The sequence below is a fragment of the Bubalus bubalis genome, chromosome 2, assembly GCF_019923935.1.
Source record: "Bubalus bubalis isolate 160015118507 breed Murrah chromosome 2, NDDB_SH_1, whole genome shotgun sequence".
NCBI lineage: Eukaryota > Metazoa > Chordata > Mammalia > Artiodactyla > Bovidae > Bubalus > Bubalus bubalis.
This window is the reverse complement of record NC_059158.1, coordinates 36,026,974-36,050,789: the sequence shown is the minus strand read 5'-3', so window position 1 is coordinate 36,050,789 and position 23,816 is coordinate 36,026,974. Positions and strand designations below refer to the sequence as shown.

The following is a 23,816-nucleotide window of genomic DNA, read 5'->3' as shown; positions in this document are numbered from 1 at the left end:
TGTGGCCACATACTTCATCTGTGAAGTCCACGTGGTACCCAACAGGGAAGAGCAGGGCGATTTCACAGTGCCAGTGACTCTTCATACCTTCCTACCAAATAACTACTAAGTTCTGTTGCTTCTACCTTCAAAATATTTTGCCAAATCACCCCCCTTGTTTCCATTCCTACTGCATCACCCTAGTTTCAATCCTTTTTATTTTGTGTAGGCTCTCTCTTGCCCACTGCCCTACTGAAATCTGTTCTGATCATGTCACTTCTTTGCTCACAAGTTTTCAATGACGGACTTTCCTGGTGGTCCAGGGGTTATGAATCCACCTGCCAATGCAGGGGACACGAGTTTGGTCCCTGGTCCAGGAAGATTTCACATGCCATGGGGTAACGAAGCCCATGCACCACTAGTGAGCCCTTGTACCTAGAGCCTGTGCTCCACAACAAGAGAAGAAAGACATCACAATGAGAAGCCCAGGCACCGTAATGAAGAGAAGCTCCCACTCGCTGCAACTACAGAAAGCCCGTGAGCAGGAACAAAACCCCAGCACAGCCTAAGCCTTCAGCGGCTTCCCATTACCTCCTAAGCGAGACCAAACTCCCCAACCCAACATTGTTGATTTGGCTTCTCCACCACTGCCCCAAAGTTTCTTTCTAGCTGCATTTCCACTAATCCAAAGTCCACTGGGTCCTCTCTTCCCAATCACATAACTGTGTGAGGCCTGATTTTCTTCATACAAATCAATCAAAACAACATATTGAAACACACTGAAGCAGGAGCAGATATGAGAATCCAGCTGTCTTCTATTAAGCCAGGCATTAAAGAGATTTTTGAAAAATGTAAAACAAGGCCACACTGCACATTTTTTTGTTTTGGAAAATACAGTTATTATCTTATTAAAAATATGATGCTATGTTAACATGCAATGATTTTTATTGTTACTTTAAAGGAATTAATAAATATTTTTAAAATTTTGCACTTAACACTTTTTATTAGAAGTCAAACGTCGGTAGCTACCACTTTGAAAAGCAAAAACTCTTTGGGATTCTAAATCATTTTTAAGGGTGTAAAGTGATCCTGAGATCAGAAAGCTTGAGAACTGCTGCCTGAGATCTAACAAGTCAGTTAAAGCAGACACGGGGTCTCTGAAATTCCCCAGCCTTCCCCCCTTACTCATGTTTTTTAACTCCCTGCCCCAGTCTGTTGCTGGAGTTTTTAAACCATTAAAAAAATAAGTAGTGGTAATAGCAGAGACATTACTTTGCCAACAAAGGTCCATATAGTCAAAGCTATGGTTTTTCCAATAGTCATGTATGGAGGTGAAAGCTGAGCGCCGAAGAATTGATGGTTTTGAACTGTGGTGTTGGAGGAGACTCTTTGAGAGTTCCTTGGACTGCAAAGAGATCAAACCAGTCAATCCTAAGGAAATCAACCCTGAATATTCATTGGAAAAACTGATGCTGAAACTGAAGCTCCAATACTTTGGCCACCTGATTCGAAGATCTGACTCATTAGAAAAGACCCTGATGCTGGGAAAGATAGAAAGCCGGAGGAGAAGGGGATGACAGAGGATGAGATGGTTGGATGGAATCACTGACTCAAAAAGAAAAAAAAGAATCACTGACTCAATGGACATGAGTTTGAGCAAGCTCTGGGAGCTGGTGAAGGACAGGAAAGCCTGGCGTGCTGCAGTCCATGGGGTCACAAAGAATCAGACATGACTGAGCGACTGAACAACATATGAAGAATAATTATTATTACAGAAATAATAATGACTATAGAAACAGTCGCTCAGTCTTGTCTGACTCATTGTGACCCCATGAACAGCAGCCTACCAGGCTCCTCCGTCCATGGGATTTTCCAGGCAAGGGTATTGGAGTGGGAAGCTTCCCTGGTGGCTCAGAGGTTAAAGCGTCTGCCTGCAACGTGGGAGACCTGGGTTCGATCCCTGGGTCGGGAAGACCCCCTGGAGAAGGAAATGGCAACCCACTCTAGTATTCTTGTCTGGAGAATCCCAGGTACGGAGGAGCCTGGAGGGTTCGGGGAGTCCATGGGGTTGCAAAGAGTCGGACACAACTGAGCGACTTCACTTTCACTTTCATAGAAACAGTCATTAGTTGTACTAGAAACAATAATAATATAAAGAATAAATAAGCCTGGGGACTTCCCTGGGGGTCTAGTGTTGAGGTCTCTGCACTTCCACAGCAGGGGGCATGAGTTCCATCCCTGCTTGGGGAACTAAGATCCCATAAGTCATGCAGGGGGGTCAAAAACAACAACAACAAACAGAGTAGGGACTTCCTTGGTGGTCCAGTGGCTAAGACGCAGGGGGCCACAGGTTCGATCCCTGGTCAGGGAATTAGATCCCACACACTGCTGCCAAGAGTTCGCTTGCCTCAACTAAAGATCTCGTGTGTTCAGAAAGATGGTAACAATGACCCTATATCCAAGACAGCAAAAGAGACACAGATGAAAAGAACAGACTTTTGGACTCTGTGGGAGAAGGTGAGGGTGGGATTATTTGAGAGAACATTGAAACATGTATATTACCATATGTGAAATACATTGCCAGTCCAAGTTTGATACATGACACAGGGCACTCAAAGCCAGTATGCTGGGACAACCCAGACGGATGGGATGGGGAGGGAGGTGGGAGGGGGGTTCTGGACAGGGGGACACATGTACACCCGTGGCTGACTCATGTCAATGCATGGCAAAAAACACCACAATATTGTAATTAGTCTTCAATTAAAATAAATTAATTTTTTTAAAAAGATACCGTGTGCTGCAACCAAGACTTGGTGCAGCCAAGTAAATAAGTATATATATTAAAAAAAAGAATAAATAAGCCTAATAATTGCCATAGGCTTTCAGCTTAAAAAAAAAAAAAACTCAGATATTCAGAGAAGAAAAAGATACAGAAACAACCACCATTTAAAACTGAATATCTTCCCATCAAGTCCACTCCTCTTTCATTTTTCTCCAATGGCACCTATGCAGAGACATTCCTGGTAAATCCATCCACAAGAAACCGTTCCTTCCTCCAGATTCCCACAGTACTGTCACTCCAGCCTTTCCTGCCAGCCAGGAAACCAGTAAGAGTCCGTAAGTGAATACATACTGAATTCCTAAATATGCACACTGAACTATCACAAATTCAGTACTGTCCACTGGAGGAGGTCCCCAACAGCCTCAGAAAACCACTTACATGGGTTTCATACGATGTGAGCCCTTCCCCAAACTCAGCATAATGTTCCACCAAAGACGCGGCCATCTGTCTCCATGAAAACAGCTGTGCTGGAGATCCTTCGATAATGTCCAAGCCATGCACACTGCGTTTTATGAGCAGTTTAAGGAGACCTTAATAGTAACGTCGATGTGTTTTGCTTTTACACTGACTGTGAACCCAACACAGCACAAAACGTGGCTCTAGGGCTTCTCTACCCAACTCCAGTCCTCTTGCCTGGAGAATCCCACGGACGGAGGAGCCTGGAAGGCTGCAGTCCATGGGGTCGCCAAGAGTCGGACACGACTGAGCGACTTCACTTTCACTTTTCACTTTCATGCATTGGAGAAGGAAATGGCAACCCACTCCAGTGTTCTTGCCTGGAGAACCCCAGGGACGGGGGAGCCTGGTGGGCTGCCGTCTATGGGGTCGCACAGAGTCGGATGCGACTTAGCAGCAGCAGCAGCAGCAGGGCTTCTCTGGTGGCTCAGGAGTAAAAGAATCCACCTGCCAAACGCAGGAGACGGGTTCCATCCCTGGGTCAGGCAGATCCCACATGCTGCCACGGAGGAGCTAAGCCCATGCGTCACAGCTCGAGTCTGAGCTCTAGATCCTGGGGGTGTGACTACTGAGCCCTCACACCACAACTACTGAAAAACCGGTGCCCTACAGCCCATGCTCCACGACAGGAGAAGCCACCACAATGAAAAGCCCCTGCACCACAACGAGAGAGCAGCCCCCACTCTCCACAACTGGAGAAAATCCTGTGCAACAGTGAAGACCCAGGACAACCAATAATGAAATCAACAATAAAAATAAATAAAATGTGGTTCTACTGTCAGTGAGGAATGGACAAGCCCTCTGAGGATTACAGATATTGTTGGAGGGCCATGCCAGGTGGCTGGGCCATGAGTCCTACATCTATGCAGTCCTGTCCTCTGGGCAGGGTGCGTGGCCGCCACCCTGGGCTGGGGCTGCTGCCCATCCTGGGCTGGAGTATCTGGAAGGTGAAGGTTGCAGGACCAGCACTAGGACCCAGCTTCACCACCAACTCCAGAGGTGTGCCGCAGCCACTGCCCTGCTGCCACACCCCGCCAAGGAGAGAAAGGAAAACGGGGGGAGGGCAGGGATCTGGAAGAAAGGCTTGTTTGCACCATGTTGCAGTTAGGGCGGCTGTGGTTGGGCTGATTCATCCAGGGCTCCCCAGAAAGGTCAGGGCCTCAGCCCCACCTAGCAGCGCTCACATCGCCACCACCCACCCCTGCTTCCTGGGTAGCTGCAACACCTGACCTGCCTGCTGGGGCAGGGCGGGGTCCTCCTGGTTCCTTCCCTGCCATCTTGCTTGGCTTAGGGGACAAGCCTGCAGCTCCAGCCAGGAGCACCGAAGGATGGGGGAGGCTTTGGGACACACAGAGGCAGCTCAGGGGTCTACCTGCCTGTTCTCCCCCGTCCTAATGCTGTGTTCAGGATGTCTCGACAGGGAACCTGGGGTCCACTCACACTCCTTGGTGGGAGTGCCCTCCAAAGTGCACATTCTCACACACACACACACACACACACACACACACACACAGGGTGCATGGAAGGTCCGACTCCAGTATGGCTGAGTTCCTTCGCCGCTCACCTGAAACCATCACAACATGTTTAATTGGCTATACCCAATATCAACTTATTAAACCTTTTTTTTTAACTAAAAAATATAAAAAGGAGTCTGACTCCAGTCAGAGTTCTTTCAGCCACTGGGCTCTCAACACTGACTGGCCATATGACCTTGGGCAAGTTATTTAACCTCTGTGCCTCAGTTTCTCTACCTGCAAAATAAGGAAACCTCAGAGGATTCTTCCGAGAAGGCAATGGCACCCCACTCCAGTACTCTTGCCTGGAAAATCCCGTGGATGGAGGAGCCTGGTGGGCTGCAGTCCATGCGGTCGCTAAGAATCAGACACAGCGACTTCACTTTCACTTTTCACTTTCCTGCATTGGAGAAGTAAATGGCAACCCACTCCAGTGTTCTTGCCTGGAGAATCCCAGGGACAGGGGAGCCTGGTGGGCTGCCATCTATGGGGTCGCACAGAGTTGGACACGACTGAAGTGACTTAGCAGCAGAGGATTCTTATAAGGGATAAATGAGAAACAAGTTAATAAGTATCCACATTTACTATCAATTTACATGAGCTTCCCAGGTGGCACAGTGGTAAAGAATCCACCTGCCAGTGCAGGAGATGCAAGAGATGTGGGTTCAATCCCTGGATTGGGAAGATCCCTTGGAGGAGGAAATGGCAGCCCACTCCTGTATTCTTGCCTGGAGGGTCCCATGGACAAAGGAGCCTGGTGGGCTACAGTCCATGAGGTTGCAAAGAGCTGGATATGAACACACACACACCCAGAGCACATTAGAAATTTATTTACACATGGTACATATTACACATAGGCACTTCCCACAGTCCCCAGCACATGGAAGTATTGTGCAAACATGTGCTCTATTATCCCAACATCTTCGCTGCCACCTGTCTGCAAAGAAATGAAGGTTCAGAGAAAATCCACACAATAGATTCCTACAAGAAACACCCAACTCTAGGAGCTGCATGTGAGGTGAAGCAGGGGACATGCAAGACTTCTGAGGACCACCCAGGAGGCACCAAGCTCATGTCCAGTGGCTATAAAGAGAGTTTTGAGTTAGAGCCCAAGAGGCTGGGCCCTGGGCAGAAAAAACTCTTGTTTCCTTGGAGACCAAGAGACCCAACAGGAAGAACTCTGCTTGGTCCTAGAGGCAGAATTCTAAGAAAAGATGGTGGCCACCCCTAAGACCAGCAGGTACCAGCTGACGGGAAACAAAAAGACACTGGAAACCGTTTGAATGTTCTACACTCTGGCCTACGCTCAGCCACCCAGTACATGTGAGAGTGCGTAACCCTAAGATCCCCGCTTACTGTGATGAAAATAGATTCCACCTCTGAACAGTCTCCCGGTCTGTGGTTCTGTAGTAGATCCTGCTTAGAGAAAAGGGAACAGGACTGGAAGGAAAGCAAAAAGCAGTCCTGACCCCCGGGGCCATGTGCGGGGAGGAAAAAACACTCTTCCCTCCATAATCCAAAGACAGCTTGTGATATCTACTTGCCAGAGAGGAGTAAATCCTCCTTGGGGTCTTATTCCAGGCTGTTTCCTCAGCACCCAGCAGAGTCAGCTTAATAAACAGGAGCTTAGGAAGAAGAGTCTGTGAAGAGCAGAGAGATGCCTTCTGGGGGACATGCCACCTGGCTGGGAGTGCCCTCTGTACCCCATCCTCCCGTCCCCTGGCCCTTCCTCCCTCCTCCCACAGCCTCTAACACCCCCAGCTGGAGCCCAAGCTCTGCATCTGTCGGAGGCCCTGCTCCTGGCTTCCTTTCCCAGAACCCAGGGGCCCCCAGGGGAGGGGCTGGGAGGTGCAGCCTGGAGTGAAGAGGACAGAGAACAGGAGGCAGGACGAGCTGGAGCAGACAGTGCGGGGGCCAGAACTGGGAGTTTCTGGGACAGTCCCAATTTCAAGTATTCTGTCCAACGGTCTGACCACAGGCCAGAACTGTGGGCCGATTTTTATTCTAGAAAAGAGGATGAGATGAAGTCATCGGTGGGATGGCGAGCAAAGATACCAGGGCTGCCCTCTCGTTGCTGGATGGCCCCCACGCCCAGCCCCTGGAGCTCAGGCTGCGGCATGATCGTGAGGATGATATGATGGTGACAGAAGTATCGCGTGTAAGGGTGTATGACCTGCTTGGTAGTTGGCAGGGCTTTGAGTGTATTATCTCCTAAGCCTGGTGCAGAGCATGGGCCCGGAAGCGTCGGCCCCTTAACTCTGTGTAACCACTTTATGCCCCGGCTTCCTCGTCTACATAAAGGCATCACGAGGGACTTCCTTGGTGGTTAAGAATGCCCCTGCCAATGCAAGAGATACGGGGTCCATCCCTGGTCCGGGAAAACTCCATGGGCCACAGGGCAACTTAGCTTGTATGCCACAAACACTGAAGTCTGGGCACCCGAAAGCCCACACTCCACAAGAGAAGCCACCACCACAAGAGGCTCGCTCACAACTAGAGTAGCCCCCAGCTCACCACCTGCCCCCCTTACCCCCGCCGCAACTAGACCCAGGAGCAGCAGCAAATACCCGGTGCAGCCAAAAAGAACAAAAAAGGCATCATGATAGTATGTCCCTCACAAAGCTGCTGCTGCTGCTGCTGCTAAGTCACTTCAGTCGTGTCCAACTCTGTACGACCCCACAGATGGCAGCCCACCGGGCTCCCCCGTCCCTGGGATTCTCCAGGCAAGAACAATGGAGTGGGTTGCCATTTCCTTCTCCAATGCAGGAAAGTGAAAAGTGAAAGTGAAGTCGCTCAGTCGTGTCTGACTCTTCGCGACCCCATGGACTGCAGCCTACCAGGCTCCTCCGTCCATGGGATTTTCCAGGCAAGAGTACCGGAGTGGGGTGCCATTGTCTTCTCCACACAAAGCTGCTACGAGGACACAAAAAGATCCGATCTGGATATTATAAAGTGCTCAGGAGTGTCAGGACAACTAATCCACGCAATAACTCGGTGAGGAAGGGGCTACCGTTACACCCACTTGACCGGTAAGGAAACAATTTCACACAGCCAAGAAAGGGCCAAGCTTGGACTCAAACCAGGGTGGTTTCTGTCTTGAGTCCAGGCTCTCTGAGCCACTCCACGAGAGAATGCACGGGTTAGATGGTCACGTGCACAAATCAGACAGGCAAAGGGCCACGACAGACTTCCAGCTCCGAAACTGTCCTGCTGCTTAACCCTCGGTGCCTTGCCTTGCTCCTTCCACACAATGGACCTCCCGCCTCACAGGGTGCTGGGTGAGGGGTGCGGAGTCCTTGCAAAAGGCCCGTTAAGGAGCCTCTCTCTGGGCGTGGCCTCCATGGCGCCCCCTGGCCCCGAGGTTTGTAACTGCACTCTCTGCCCTGGCACGTGCTGAGCCCGGCCTGCCCTGAGGGGTCGGGGAACCCCAGCGGTTCTGGGCATTTCTAAAGGTCTGAGAGGCTAGAACGAAGATCTGGGCCAACAAACGAGGCACCAGGCAACCCTCTGCCGCTCCCTCCTTCCTGGGGATAACGCCTGGGCCCCGGCTGGCTCTCCTTAGGAGTGGCTGTCCTAGGGTAGTTCTAAGCACGGTGGGAGAACTGGGCAGGTTGCTGAGGACAAATAGTTTATGAGAGGTGCGGTTCTGGTGGACCTTAAAACAGATGACATGATGCGGGTGTCATGGCCTTGTAGGCTATGAAAGGCCACGCTCACAGGGCTGTTGGACTTTCCCTCGGCTCCTAACGCGGGTCCTTCTATCTTCAGGACAAAGGAAGACCAGGGAGAGGAAAGAGCAGGAGGGGAGGGAGGGCACCCCGGACCTGGGAAGGGAGCCTGCCCTAGCCGGGAAAGGAGCCTATCCCAGGGGCCCAGGCCCGCACGTTCTGACCCGAGCCACGAGGAGACCTGCGAGCACATTTCATGGGGACGGTGCTGGGTCAAAAGTGGCTTTCTGGGCCCTGGTGTGTTCACAGCTGGGGATGGGGTCGGGGAAAGGCCCCAGGAAACCAAGCCGGTAGCTGGAGGACCAAGGGGCGCTCTTCAGCCATCCAGCAGCCTTGGAGCCACGCGCTGGGCAACAGCGCCACCTGGTGGACACATGGGGAGGTAAGTGAAGTGCAAGTCTCAGTCCTGTCGGACTCTCTGCGACCCCATGGACTGTAGCCCGCCAGGCTCCTCTGTCCATGGGATTCTCAAGGCAAGAATACTGGAGTGGGAAGCCGTTCCCTCCTCCAGGGTATCTTCCCAATCCAGGGATCGAACCTAGGTCTCCCGCATTGCAGGCGGATTCTTCACCATCTGAGCTACCAGGAAAGTCCTGGGGAGGTAAGCCAGTCAATAATCACATGGGAGGCTTAGAGGCTTAGAGGGAGTTTGAGGGCTTCCCCTGGCAGAAGCCTCACCTGAGCATGTGCTCTAGACACCCCTCGATGAGGAACTCACTTCTGCATAAAGAAGATTAGGCAGTTATTTGTTAGAAAGTGTTTATGCTTTGTGGAAATCTGCCTCTACCAGTCCCCTACCTGGGGGCCTCCAAAGGCAGCCTTTCAAATGTCTGAACACAGCTACAATAACCCTCCTAAATCTTCTCCCCATTTGCCTCAAACTTCCAGAGTTGTTTAGCACCCACTTAATCTTCCTTTCCTTTCCCTCAGTTATATGGTTGTCTTTTTTCTTTTTGGCCTTACAGAGTCCTGTGAGATCTTAGTTGTTCCTTGGACCAGGGATTGAATCTGGGCCCTTGGCAGTGAGAGCGCCGAGTCCTAACCTCTGGACCCCCAGGGAATTCCATCCTTTTTAATATTAACTTTCAGAGAATCCCTCTTCCAACTCTATATGCAGGCCACCTCCTAGCAGAACCATTTTAAAACATTTTTGGATTGGGACTTCCCTGGTGGTCCAGCTGTTAAGACACCCAAGTTCCACAGCAGGGGGGACAGGTTCAATTCCTTGTCAGGGAACTAAGATCTCTGCATGCTGTGCAGCTCAGCAAACAACAACAACAAGAAACCTTGGGATCTCAACTTCCTACTGTGCAGGGTCTGTGTTCAGGAAGTTGATGCTCTGATCTGAGGATTAAATAGACATCTAGAGCACAGGCTCTGAAATCAGACCAGGGTTCAAATCTGGGTTCTGCCACTTACTAGATCAGGTAAGCTTCTAAGCCTTTCTGAAATTCAGTTTCTTCATCTGTAAATTGAGACTAGAAGCATTTACTAGTTGGCATTATGGTGAATGTGAAATGAGATAAGGCATGTAGAACAGCTCCTGGCAACATCATTCAGCTCCTAAGTGGCCACTATAACCGCATTTTCTAGTGTTTGGGGCTGTAGTGAGTGCTGTGGGCAAGAGTAAGGTGAAAGGGCAGAGATGAAAAGAAGACTTTGTGGAGTCAGCTAGCCAAACAACACAAATCCCAGCACAAAATCCAACAAATGAGTACCGTGTTGCAACCCCATTTCCAGGGGGGTCTCTGACCACCTCCACAGTCGCCCTACCCACCTACACACACACACACACACACACACAGAGTACAGGAGCAGGCCCTGACAGCTCTTTGAAACTCAGAGGGTTTAAAATTTAAATGTCTTTGAGGGCAAGAGAAACACACCAAAACAAACACACCTCCGCGCAGCAGAGAAAGGGAAACTTGGCAGGGGCCCCAGAACTTTCCTCACCCCCAGCCCTCCCTAAACTTCCTCTTGTGGTTTCAAGAGTACAACCTGTTCTCAAGCAAAAGAACGGCGCCTGGGGCAGTGGGCTGGGGCATGCCAAGGCTTCCATCACACCCCACCCTACAGGAGGAGGAGGGGGTGTGTGTGCAGAGGAGCTGCCTGGAGGTCCACACAGTTCTGATCTTCACATCCTGCTTACCTGTGATGGAGGTGTAACCACCATCTACCCTCAACTCCCAGCATCAACACCCATCCCCCCCCCCCCGCTCCCCCCCGCTCAGACACTGGAGCTAGTCTGACTACAGGCAGAGAGGGACAGCCTCTGGGCCTCCCCAGATTTGTTTAGAGGCCTCCTGTGAGAAATCTAGTTCCAGAAAGATAATGGAAAAACAGTGGGAATCCATGGAGCCTCTGCCCTGTGGCCTGGCTGGCATCATGGGTAAGTCCCAGTCCGCCTAGAGGGACGCATCTCAGATGTGCAGATGCAGTTTTTGGGACGCACCTCTGGGATCCAGCAGCTGTGAGGAAGAAAGGTGCGTATCTTAAGATTGCTTAAGGTCACTCCCTGACCATCTTCCTGACTCAGCTACCAAGTTGGGGTCCAGAACATGAAGGTTTCTGCTCTTCTTAAAGATTCCCAACAAAAGAAGTGTCTTGGTTTCCTATCTCCCTAGATTCTGGCACATTACCTCCATGCATCTTTCCTGCATCAAACCTTGGTTTATTCCTCTTTGTGAGTGAGGCTTACTCAGGAGAACACACACACACACACACACACACACACACACACACACACATACACGGTCATTACGAAAGGATACAAGCTCTGTGTAGTCCCCACAACTCTGATCCAGGCCTGCTGGGGATCCCTGTAAATAGCACCTGCACCCACTCAGCTAACAAATTGCTCTCCTCTGCATCATTTGAGATACAGGACCACAGACTCCCTTTGGGAAATTCCTAAGCCCCTGGCTTAAGGGCGCATTCCATGTGGTCAGTCAAGGAGGTGGGCTTGCCCAATGGTTAAGAACAGGGCCTCCCAAGTCAAGTAACCTGGGTTTAAATCCCAACCCTGTCCTCTGGAAAATTATCTCCCCCAGACCTGAATTTCCTCATCTGTAAGATGGGATATCCCATGGACAGAGGCGCCTGGCGGGCTACAGTCCATGGGGCCGCAAAAAAGTTGGATATGACTTAGCGAGTAAACAACAAAGATAGAGATAATACTAGTGTTCACCTCACAGGACTGTTGGGAGGATTAAAGGAGACATTACACCTAAAACATCTGGAAGAGTACCTGACAGTGCTATATAAGCCTTAGCTAGTATTCTGAACCCTGAGGGAAGGAAATGGGAAAGAGAAGGCACTTGGGACCACAGAGGTCATGGTCTCAAAGACTGGGCAGAGACTGGGATCTTGGTGGAATCCTCAGAGATGCTTTTGATCCTGAATTCCAGGGGAGTAGAAGCTCTGACTTGTTTGCCATTATGTCCCCACTATTTAGCCTGTGCAGATAGTGTGGTCTCAGCAGACAGCTGAATGAATTCATAAATTGTTGTGTCAGCCATCTCTCAAGTGAGCCTGGGAATTGAAAATGCAGAAGCAGCGGCAGGAAAACAATGGCAGATCCACTTCTTTTCACTCACGTCTAGTGCCAAGGAGAACTGAGCTGGGGGCTTAGATTTGTTACAGGAAACAGTCTTTGCATCCAGGGGTGGGGGGTGGGTACCCCAGCATTGTGTGGACTGTTATATCACCCCTGGGGTGGACTCTCCCTGCTGCACCTACTTGGGAATTTCTGGGGTCCTGGGAATGAGCCCAGACACATGCCTTTCCCAGAACCCATCCTGTTCATTCCTATCTCTTCTTCGTGTCTAGACAGCAGGGTTAAAGAGAGCAGCAGCTGTTTCTGTGTCCCCATTTCCCTATGCCCAACACCTCAGCAGGGTTCAGTCCAGCTCTGTAGAATAAGTAAGTTGCCCATGAAGACCCCACAACTTTTCTGCCTGCTGACTTTCCATCATTGAGAACCCAACTTAAATGTCTTCTTCTCTCTGAAGGCTTCCCAGCCACCCCAACTTGGCAGCTTGTCTCTGTTGTTCTATGACTCAGGCGAGATCACGGTGGATGAATAACACCATTGTACCCTCAGCATCCCAACCAAATCCCAGACACACAGTAGGTGCTCAATGTTTGCAGATGAATACATTAAGGCTCCCTCAGTAACAGCAACCAATGTCTTCAGTTATTCCTCTTGTTGACACAGTAAAAGACACAGAAGAGGCTAGAGCCATCACTTGTGGATAGATGCCATCTACCCATCAGACACCAGAGAGACCACCACTGCGAGACCCCTCTTTCCGGTCCTGTCCTCCAGCCTGCTTCCCCGGCCCTGGCTGGCAGGAGGACCCCAAGGCTCCCTGCCCACCCTAGTTCTGCCCTCCCTCCGCCTCCCAGCCCATCTCTGAGGTATGCAGAACGACAACAGACAGCCCAGTGACCTCACTGGGCTTCCAGTTCAGCTTGGAGGGGGACTGTGCGGACACAGAGAAAGCGGAGACATTTGGGGGGCTTCTCTGCCCTTCAGCCACGTGCAACTCAGACAGAAAGTGAGTTGAGCTTTGAGAGACAACGGGAGGCGATGAGACGCGGTGACCTCTTTAACCACCGCCCCCCATCCCCGATCCCCCGCCAGTCTCAGCTTGGAGGTTCCAGGAAAGCGGGGTGTCGCTGACACCCATCTATCTCGGTTTCTCCAGCCCTCAAGCCTACCTTCTCGGCAGGTGAGCCCCCCGGAGCATCGACCGTGGCCGCACACACTCTCTCCCGCCGCCTCTGGCTTCTGTCTGGGGAGGTGTGTGTGTGTGGGGGGTCGCCACCCCCAGCCTCGGGGAGGGGCGTGCACCCCTCCCCCAGGCGCCCAAACAGAACCAGCCTCCGCCGCCGCAGACGCGGCGTGTTTACAAAGTCGGCGCCTCGCCGCCAATCCCGAGTTTAAAGCTGGGCAGGAAGTGGGGAAGAGGGGGCGGGGGAGACAAAGGGGCTGGGTGCTCCGCTCTGCGAAGGTTTGGGCCCCGACTCCTCCCGGCGGCTCGCGGGGCGCCGCGACCCTGACCCTCAGACCCCGCCCCACGCGTCCCACGCTCCCCAGGTGAGGGGGTGATGGGGGTGCCCCCCAGGCACAGGTGCTCCCGGCGGGCAGGCGCGGCGCAGGTTTCCAGACATCGGCCTCTGAGCATTTTCCACTCATCCGTTCGCCACGCAGGAAATAAACAACATTAGGCGTTGTTTCTTGACCTCTTACTCTACGTCTACACAGTCATAGACCCTTCGTCTGTATTAGCTCACCCCCAATCCCCATCCATCTCATCCCATCCTAGTTTTACAAGAGAGGAAACTGAGGCACAGTGAAGTCAGACAATGTATCCGAAGACCCAGAGCTGGCGAGTTCTGGGGTTCAAATCCAACCTCTGCGTCCTGCCAGACACTCGCAAACGGGGCGGTGCACGGAAGACCCTCCCCCCCAATCCTGAGGAGGCTGACCCGCGAGCGAACCACAGAAAACCACAGGCACCGCGTGGACGCAACGGCCTGGGAGGGAGACGGGCCAGCGACAGCCTCCAGCCAGCAGCGCCTTCAGGCTCGCCCGCAAACACCTGCAGATTCACACAGGGCGAGAGGGCAGCGTGATGCACCGGAACACCGGAACTGGGTGGCTGTGAAGCTCTAGTTCCAAGTGGGGCTCCTGGGACCCCAGCACAAAACAGGGTTTCCCTTCAGATTTCCCGCTCAGGAGAATCACCTGGATACTTAAGAATACAGATTCCCAGGCCCCTCTCCTAGAGAGCAAATCATGGGGACCCGGCGGGATCCCGCACAACCATCCAGGAAAGTTCGGAGCGTCCCAGAGATGTGCTTTTCATGAAAAAGCGATTTCATTTAAAAACAGGTGTGAAACCTTGGGCTCATTTTCCGGGGCAAACTTCCGGGTCTCACTGAACCCACCGCTCACAAAAGGTCACGTGAGCCGGGGTGGGGGTGGGGGAGGTCACCTTGCGGACCTCGCAGGGCCTCGGAAAGCTCCGCGGGCCGCGCGTCGCCCCGCCCCCTGGCTCCCGCCCCTCCCCGCCCCTCCCCGCCCCTTAACTACAAGTCCCGTCGTGCCCCGCACTCGCGCACATTACGCCAGGGCAAGATGGCCGACGCGGCGGCCACTGCCGGGGCTGCGGGCTCCGGAACGGTAAGGGCGGGAGGCGGGCGCGGGGCCGGAGCCGAGAGAGTCGGAGCATTCGGCAACTTTCCCCCTACCCGGGCTACGAGCCCATACCCAGAAACCCAGCCCCACCCTGAACCCTGCGTGGAGGAGGGTCTTTCAGGCCATACGTGACTCCCCATCTCCCCCCCCCCCCGCCATTCTCGAGACTTGGCAGCGGCCTCCGGAGTCGGTGGGCCTGTTTACTGATTGGCCCGTTCTTTGTTGGGGGGGGAGGGGTTGGGAACCCGGAACAGCTCCTGATTGGTCCAGTGAGGCCGTTTTCGCCTTCTTATTGGCTCGCTAAAGTTGGGAGGGATTCCCATTTCAAAATAATTTAGGTTTCCTACTTTTTCTGTCGTCTTCTCAGCATCATGTGTTGTTTGTTGCTTTGACTCTCCTCGTTGGTGAAATGGTGTGGAGATGGGAAGAACGAGAGCGAGAGATCACTTTTTTTCTGGGAGATGGGCACGAGTTCCAATCCCATCATGCATGTTTTTTCAGCTATATATTCTGAAAATCTGCTAAAATAGAAAAAACAGCCGCTTTGTGTTATGGAATTGTTAACTGTTAGGTAGGCAGAAAGTTTGTCTCCGAATTTAGAGCCCCTAGGATGCTCAGTTACTGTTCATTTGGCCAAGAGCTATAAATCCAAAGTACCTATAAGTATTTAGCAAAAGAACCTTTGCTTGCCAGTGACAGTATGTGAGCTCTAATTGCATCATTGTCCAGTGAATAAAAATGTTCTCTGTTTCTGGGCTGCTGATTCACAGAGATCAGGAAGTAAACAGTCCACTAACCCTGCTGATAACTACCATCTGGCCCGGAGGCGAACCCTGCAAGTGGTTGTGAGCTCCCTGCTGACAGAGGCAGGGTTTGAGAGTGCTGAGAAAGCATCTGTGGAAACATTGACAGAGATGCTGCAGAGCTGTAAGTACCGGGAAACGATAGGAAACAGTAGGCCTTCTTCCAGTCAAACATCTGTTCTGTGTCCTGCATCATCATAGTGTTGAAAAGGTTTAAGAAAAGGAAGGACATTGTTAAGTGATTAACAGGCTTTAGAATAAGATAGACCTGGGTGTAAGTTCTCACTCTGCCACTTAATAGCTTGGGTCAACCACTAAACTTCCTGAACCTCAATTTCCTTATTTGTGAAAAGGGGTAATAATTTGCACATTTTGGACTTTTGAGTATAAGTGAGATATATATGTAAAACAGTCAAAGCTGAAAATGTAAGCCCTCAATGACTTGTAGGTGGTGTTATTATTACTGTTGGTTCTCTATGCTCAAAGAATTTACACTTTTATTGGAGAGTCAGGATTAAGTCCCATGAAATAGATGCCACACATTATATAATCAAATGCTATATTATGTGATACAAAGAGTGAGGGAGGATAAGTTTTAGAAAATGGAAAAAAAACCCACCACTGCTTTTAAAAGGAAGTATCTTAAGATTTAGGAGCCTGGAATGGTCTCACACAGGGTTGTGCGTAATCAGTGTATTTCCCTCTTTGGGCCTTGGGTAGGGAAGGAAAGGATGAGATGAGGGATGGGGCATTAAGGTGTTTTGGGAGGAATCAGCCCTGTGAATGGAAGTGAGAGAAAGGTTTAGGCAGAGAGGGAAAAGTTCAAACAAAGAATTGGGCAGCTCAGCAGGGAACCCTGGAGGGATTATTGCCCATCAGAGTTTCTGACATCAGGCCCCCAAAGCCCTGCCTTTGTAGTCTTGATCAGTCATGGATGTGGGCTGCTCCAGGAAGGGTGTGATCTGGGGTGAGATGACTCTGCAGCTGATGTTTGGGACTTCAAAATACCAAATGTTTTCCTAAAGCAGCTATCTCAAACTCCTTTAGATTCTTAAATATTGAGGGTCCTAAGGAATTTTGTATACATTGGTTTTTTTTTATATAACATTCTCTTTTTTTTTTTTTCATTAAGCTCTTTTGGAGGCGGGGGCTGCTCTAGGTCTTTGTTGCTGCGTGCAGGCTTCCTGCAGATGCAGCGAGCAGGGGCTACTCGAGTTGCCGTGCACAGGCTTCTAATTGCAGTGGCCTCTCTTGTTGCAGAGCACAGGCCCCCGGGTGCATGGGCTTCAGTCGTTGCAGAGTGTGGACTCGGTAGCTGTGGTACATGGACTTACTTGCCCTGCGGCATGTGGAGTTTTCCTAGACCAGGGATTGAACTTGCATCCCCTGCATTGGCAGGTGGATTCTTAACCACTGGACCACGAGGGAAATATCAACATGGGCTTTATATAGAGAGATTTTGCCACATTAGAAAATGAAATTGAGAACATCCTAAAACATAAGGATGCACACGGACACATTCCATTAGCTAGCAGAGCCATGATGTCATCACAGGTGACACAGCCTCTGGAAAACATGACAGAGTGAGAGTAGAAAAAGTCAAAGAATGTCTCATTTTATTATGAAAATACTTAAGTCCACAGGCTTTTTGTGTTTGTGTAAAATGGAGCACAATTTCAGAATTTTCCCGAAACTGCTCATCCACCTCTGAAGCCCATTCATGGAGCCTAGCTTCCTGTTTCCCCTTTCCCCTGAAGGACTTCAGAGTGACTGAAAAAGAGCTTTCAGCTTCAGGTAAAAGAAAAAAAACCTGACACCCAAATAATAAGACCTTTCTTTATTTATTTTTTTGATGGTCAATATACATACCATAAAATTACCATTTTAATTACTTTTAAGCATTCAATAGTGTTAAATATAGTCACAGTGGTGTCAGCCATCAGCACTGTCCGTTTTCAGAACTTTACTTTTTCATGGTTCTGAACAGTAACTCTGTATCCATGAACAACAGCCCCCCATCCCTCCTTCTTCCCAGCTCCTGGTAACCTCTAATCTAATTTTTGTCCCTATGGATTTTCTTTTTTTCTATATACCTCATGTAAGTGGAATCTTAAAATGTTTGACTGGTTGGCTTATTTCACTTAGCATGATGTTTTCGAAGTTCATTCATGGGCTTCTCTGGTGGTCCAGTGGTTAAGAATCTGCCTTGCAATGCAGGGAACACAGGTTCAATCCCTGGTTCAAGAAGATTCCACATACCGTGGAGCTCTAGAGCACGTGCTCCACAATAAGACAAGCCACCACAGTGAGAAGCCTGTGCTCCACAAGGGAGAGCAGCCCCCGCTCTCTGCAACTAAAGAAAGCCTCTGGGCAGCAACAAAGACCCAGCACAGCCAACAATTTAAAAATTAATAAGTAAATAAATATTTTATAAAAACACAGGAAACCTAGATGGGAGGGAGTTTGGAGGAGAATAGATACATGTATATTATGACTGAGTCCCTTTGCTGTCTACCTGAAACTGTCACAATATTGTTAATTGCATTGGCTATACCCCAATATAAAATATAAAGTTAAGAAAAAAACCAAAAAGTTCATTCATGTATCTTATATCAGAACGCCATTCCTTTTGAAGGCTGAGTAATACTCCATTAAAGGTATAGACCACATTTTCTGGATCCGTTCCTCTGTGGATGGGCGTTGGGTTGTCTCTCCCTTTTGGCTGCTGTGAACATGCAGATGCAAGTACCTGTTTGAGTCCCTGTTTTCCTTTCACTTGGGTATATACCTAAGAGTGGAGTTGCTGGCTCATATGATCGTTCTGTGTTTAACCATTTGGGAACTGAGAACAAGACTTTCTGCTTTTGATCCTTCCTTAGACATTTCAGAAATTGGAAGGAGTGCCAAGTCTTACTGTGAGCACACAGCCAGGACCCAGCCCACACTGTCAGATATTGTGGTCACCCTTGTTGAGATGGGTGAGTACATCTCCAGTTTCCATTTCTTCGGTGCAGCTGAGTTGGGAACATGAGAGAGAGAGAGGAGTCCCCAGGAGGCAGGCCGGTCTGCTAAATGTCCTTGAATCTCCTCGTGAGTTATCACAAGAGAGTTCCTCTGAACCCCTGTAAGAGACCTCTTAACTCCTTTGGGGGACTCTGTTGGAGCTTCCTTTGAGTGGCAGCAAAGTCGGGAGTTTAAATTATTTCACAGCAGCATTACTTCCCCTTCCATGTTTAGTGGCCTAGGCAGTGATTTTTGTTTTCCTGTTTCTTAGGTTTCAATGTGGACACTCTCCCTGCATATGCAAAACGGTCTCAGAGGATGGTCATCACCGCCCGTAAGTGACTGTGAACCAAGATATCCGGTAGTGCTCAATTAATGCTGGTGGAGTGAAGTAGTTGAATAGGGCAGGGACTGGTATGTAGCTACTGCCTCACTGCAGGCTCCTTTCCATTATTTGGGGCTACCTACAGTGTAATCTTGATTTGGGCTGATGGAATTAGGTTGTGAAATTCACTCACCACAAAGGCAAACCATCTCGATGCTACTTGAGAAATATGAGAGTTCTTGTTCCTGCTTAGATCAAGAGTCAGTAAACTATGGGTACTGTGGCCCACCACCTATTTTTGTAAATAAACCTTTGTGGGTACACAGCCACATTTACTTATTACCTATAGTTGCTTTCTTGCTGTAATGGCAGGGTTCAGTAGTTGTGACAGACTGCATGACTTGCGAAACCTAAAATACTTACTTTTTGTCCCTTTATACAAAAAGTTTGATGATCTCTGCCTTCGATACACTGAGCACCATAAACTGAGTTGGAGTAACTAGTTTGGATTTATGGAACCTGGCAAGAATACTAGTTTTTTTTGTTTCATCACTCTTTTCAGGCTGGCATCTTTTTAGGAATATCTCTCAAGGCAGCAGTGGAAGGTGCCGTTTTTAATCCCCTCCTCACTTAACTTTCCCTGGCTCAGTGTTTGTCTTTGTCACCTGGGTTCTTGAAAAGAGCGAGCAGCCCTCCTAACTTGCTTAGCTCCTCAGGCCTCTCGTTTACCCAGTTAACTTGTCACAGCCACCAACTCACCTACCTGAGAGGCACGCGGGCAGATTATTGTACGTGGGAATGTCACCCCAGGTTAAGCAGAGGTTGGGGGCAGGGGTACCCTTTCAGGTCCTCAAGCCATTGAATGCCTTTTATTGGTAGAAGTACAAAGTGCCTGTTGCATAGAACACTGAGGTCCAGCGTTTATTTTGAGAAAAGGAGGGTTGGGTTAGAGACGCAAGACCTCTGGTGGAAGAGTAACCAGTCGTGACTCTGTTGCAGCTCCGGTGACCAATCAGCCGGTGACCCCCAAGGCCCTCACTGCAGGACAGAACCGACCCCACCCGCCACACATCCCCAGCCATTTCCCTGAGTTTCCCGACCCCCACACCTACATCAAAACTCCGGTGAGTGACCAGCCATGCTAGAGGCTGTGACTGATGCAAAAGCAGACTCAATTCTACCTGGCTGTCAGACTGGAGTCCATAAGTTGATCGGTAACAGGGTAGTTCAGGACTCAGAATGTCTCTCCTCCAAAATGTCTCCCAATTTGGCTATCTTCTGCACTTTGCTGGCAAAAATAGAGTTAACGAAGAAATTGAAGCTGGCACAATTTTGCCTCTCCCATCCAGACACAAAAGTCAGTTCGGTTGCTCAGTTGTGTCTGATTCTTTGTAACCTCATGGACTGCAGCACACCAGGCTTTCCTGTCCATCACTAATTCCCGGAGCTTGCTCAAACTTAGGTCCATCAAGTTGGTGATGCCAACCATCTCAACCTCTGTCATCCCTTTCTCCCCTCCGGCTTCAATCTTTCCCAGCATCAGGGTCTTTTCCACTGAGTCAGTTCTTCGCATCAGGTGGCCAAAGGACTGGAGTTTCAGCATCAGTCTTTCCAATGAATATTCAGGACTGATTTCCTTTACAATGGACTGGTTGGATCTCCTTGCAGGCCAAGGGACTCTCTCAAGAGTCTTCTCCAACACCATAGTTCAAAAGCATCAATTCTTTGGCACTCAGCTTTCTTAATAGTCCAACTCTCACATCCATACATGACTACTGGAAAAACCATAGGTTTGACTAGACGGACTTTTGTCAGCAAAGTAATGTCTCTGCTTTTTAGTATGCTGTCTATGGTGGTCATAGTGCTTCTTCCAAGGAGCAACTGTCTTTTAATTTCATGGCTGCAGTCACCATCTGCAGTGATTTTGGAACCCAAGGAAATAAAGTCTTGTTTTCATTGTTTCCACATCAGTTTGCCATGAAGTGATGGACTGGATGCCATGATCTTAGTTTTCTGAATGTTGAGTTCTGAGCCAACTTTTTCACTCCCCTCTTACACTTTCATCAAGAGGCTCTTTAGTTCTTGTTCACTTTCTGCCATAAGAGTGGTGTCATCTGCATATCTGAGGTTATTGATATTTCTTCCAGCAATCTTGATTCTAGCTTGTGCTTCTTCCAGCCCGGCATTTCACATGATGTACTCTTCATATAAGTTAAAGAAACAGGGTGATAATATACAGCCTTGACATGCTCCTTTCCCAATTTGGAACCAGTTTTTTGTTCCATGTCTGGTTCTAACTATTGCTTCTTGACCTGCATACAGATTTCTCAGGAAGCAGGTCAGGTGGTCTGCTATTCCCGTCTCTTGAAGCATTTTCCACAGTTTGTTGTGATCCACACAGTCAAAGGCTTTGGTGTAGTCAATAAAGCAGAAGTAGATGTTTTTCTAGAACTCTTACTTTTTCGATGACCCAACAGATGTTGACAATTTGATCTCTGATTCTTCTGCCTTTTCTAAATCCGGCTTGAATATCTGGAATTTCACAGTTCACATACTGTTGAAGCCTGGCTTGGAGAATTTTGAGCATTACTTTGCTAGCATATGAGATGAGTGCAATTGGGCAATAGTTTGAACATTCTTTGGCATTGCCTTTCTTTGGGATTGGAATGAAAACTGACCTTTTCCAGGCCTGTGTCCACTGCCAGGTTTTCCAGATTTGCTGGCATATTGAGTGTAGCACTTTCACAGCATCGTCTTTTAGGATTTGAAATAGCTCAACTGGAATTCCATCATCTCCACCAGCTTTGTTCATAGCAATGCTTGCTAAGGTCCACTTGACTTCGCATTCCAGGATGTCTGGCTCTAGGTGGGGGATCATACCACTGTGGTTATCTGGGTCATGAAGATGGTTCTGGTTCTTCTGTGTATTCTTGCCATCACTTGTTAATATCCTCTAGATACAAAAGTACCTAGCCACATAAAGAAAAGACCTATTCCACAAAACATTGATAGTAATTCTTGGTTAGAGTGTAGCCAAGTGTTGTTTTGTGTATGCTTTTCTGGGTTTTCCAAATTTTCCATAATAGGTAAGAGTTATTTTTGAAATCAGGGTAAAAGTTACTTAAAACATACTTGGTGGGACTTCCTTGGTGGTCCAGTGGTTAAGACCACTGTTCCACTGCAGGGGCATGAATTTGATCCCAGGTCGGGGAACTAAGATCCTGCATCCCATGTGGCACAGCCCCCCCCCAAAAAAAGCTTGGTAATATGAAATGTAACTTATCATAGGAGAAAGCAGTGGCAACCCACTCCAGTACTCTTGCATGGAAAATCCCATGGACGGAGGAGCCTGGTAGGCTGTAGTCCATAGGGTTGCTAAAAGTCGGACACGACTGAGCAACTTCACTTTCACTTTTCACTTTCATGCATTGGAGAAGGAAATGGCAACCCACTCCAGTGTTCTTGCCTGGAGAATCCCAAGGATGGGGGAGCCTGGTGGGCTGCTGTCTCTGGGATCGCACAGAGTCAGACATGACTGAAACAACTTAGCAGCAGCAGAAGCAGTAACTCATCATAACTGTGAGCTTTGGGTCTATATGGGACAAGTCTAGTTTTCCTGTGTGGTTTGATATGTCTTAATTTGCCTTCTAGCAATTTCACCTTCCCTTGGAAGGCACATGGTGGCCAGGAGTCTCCAGAAGCTGTTCTACTCACTTCCTGTGTCCCCGTGTCCTGATGTAGATATGGCCACCATGCGGGGTTAGAGCAAGTCATCCAGGAGATTTTTCCACACCTCAAGATACGGGGGGAAAGGAGCAAGTGGTCACCCACCACTGCAACACAGACATTGCCCTTGACCAGTGGTTTCTCTATGAGTGTCCTAGGGCTGCTGTAACAAAGTGCCACAAAGTAGGAGGCTTGGAACAACAGAAATGCATTGTCTTACAGTTCCAGAGGCCAGAAGTTCAAAATCAGGGTGTCAGCAGGCTCCCTCTGAAATCTCTTCTCAGCCCCTGGTGGCTTCAGGCAGCTCATGCGGTCCTTTGGCTTGTAGATAGGTTACTCCAATCTTTGTCTTCACATGGCCCTCTCTCTGCATCTCCGCCTTCCTGTGACCGTTTCTGTTAAGGACGCCAGTCATGTGGCTTCGTGCCGCCCTGCTGTACATCACCTCATGTTCACTGAGGGCATCTCGCCCTGACCCTGCTTCCAGATACTGTAAGATCATATCCTGAGGCCCTCGAGGTTGGGACTTGGACACGTCTTTCTTTAGAGAGCCACAATCCACCCACAGCAATCTCTCTCTCTTTTTCTTTTTTGTTTTAAACATTTATTTATTTGGCTGCACCAGGTCCTAGAGATCTTTAGTTGTGGCATTTGAACTCTTAGCTGCAACATGAAGGATCTAGTTCCCTAACCAGGGATCAAACCCAGGCCTCCTGCATTGGGAGCACAGTCTTAGTCCCAGGACTACCAGGGAAGTCCCTGTCTCTAACTCTTCTGTGGTGCATCTCTGTCAGTAAAAGTATTAAATGCTCCAGTATTTGTTTGCTCATTTACGTGCATGTTATAATGTAATTCCATATGAAAACAATGTACGTTGGAAGATTATCTGACCCTTATTCAAGGTTCGGGAAACCTGTTGGCTCCTTTTTAGTGGCAACTACATGATAGCCTATGCTCTTGCATTTTTTGAAATCTTGGTTTAAATCTTGGTGGAATACGAAGTCACAGGTCTGATTCTAGGTTCAGTTTAATTTGAAACTTTAACAGCTCTCATAGTTGAAAAAGGTACATTACAAAGATAGGTGGCATCTTAGACTATCCTTAATAAACCATAAAAGTAATTTTTTTTCATTCTCACCTACCAATTATTTGAAGAATTTTGTTAATTAAATTTCTAACTTTTATAATAAATGTCAAGCAGTTGTCTTAAAAATAATCATAAGATCTTGCTTTTT

General features: G+C 49.1%; 2 protein-coding genes across 8 annotated transcripts in view; one reads left to right on the top strand and one right to left on the bottom strand.

The window, feature by feature from the left end:
- The window catches only part of CCND3 (cyclin D3), a 95,131-nt gene extending 81,676 nt beyond the window's left edge, over window positions 1-13,455 (bottom strand). Inside the window, exon 1 of the mRNA XM_006069181.4 lies at window positions 13,242-13,455. The gene's annotated coding sequence lies outside the window, so the exon portion shown is untranslated. The remainder of the gene's footprint in view (window positions 1-13,241) is intronic.
- Window positions 13,456-14,639: 1,184 nt separating this feature from the next.
- The window catches only part of TAF8 (TATA-box binding protein associated factor 8), a 29,230-nt gene continuing 20,053 nt past the window's right edge, over window positions 14,640-23,816 (top strand). For 6 of the 7 annotated variants that reach the window (XM_044930133.2, XM_006069187.4, XM_006069188.4 and 3 more), the window contains exons 1-5: window positions 14,640-14,709; window positions 15,495-15,651; window positions 18,407-18,505; window positions 18,802-18,864; window positions 19,855-19,979. In XM_044930133.2, the coding sequence (XP_044786068.1) occupies window positions 14,665-14,709; window positions 15,495-15,651; window positions 18,407-18,505; window positions 18,802-18,864; window positions 19,855-19,979 (489 nt within the window). In that variant the 5' untranslated portion in view covers window positions 14,640-14,664. The remainder of the gene's footprint in view (window positions 14,710-15,494; window positions 15,652-18,406; window positions 18,506-18,801; window positions 18,865-19,854; window positions 19,980-23,816) is intronic. The other variant, XM_006069189.4, reaches the window with a different exon arrangement.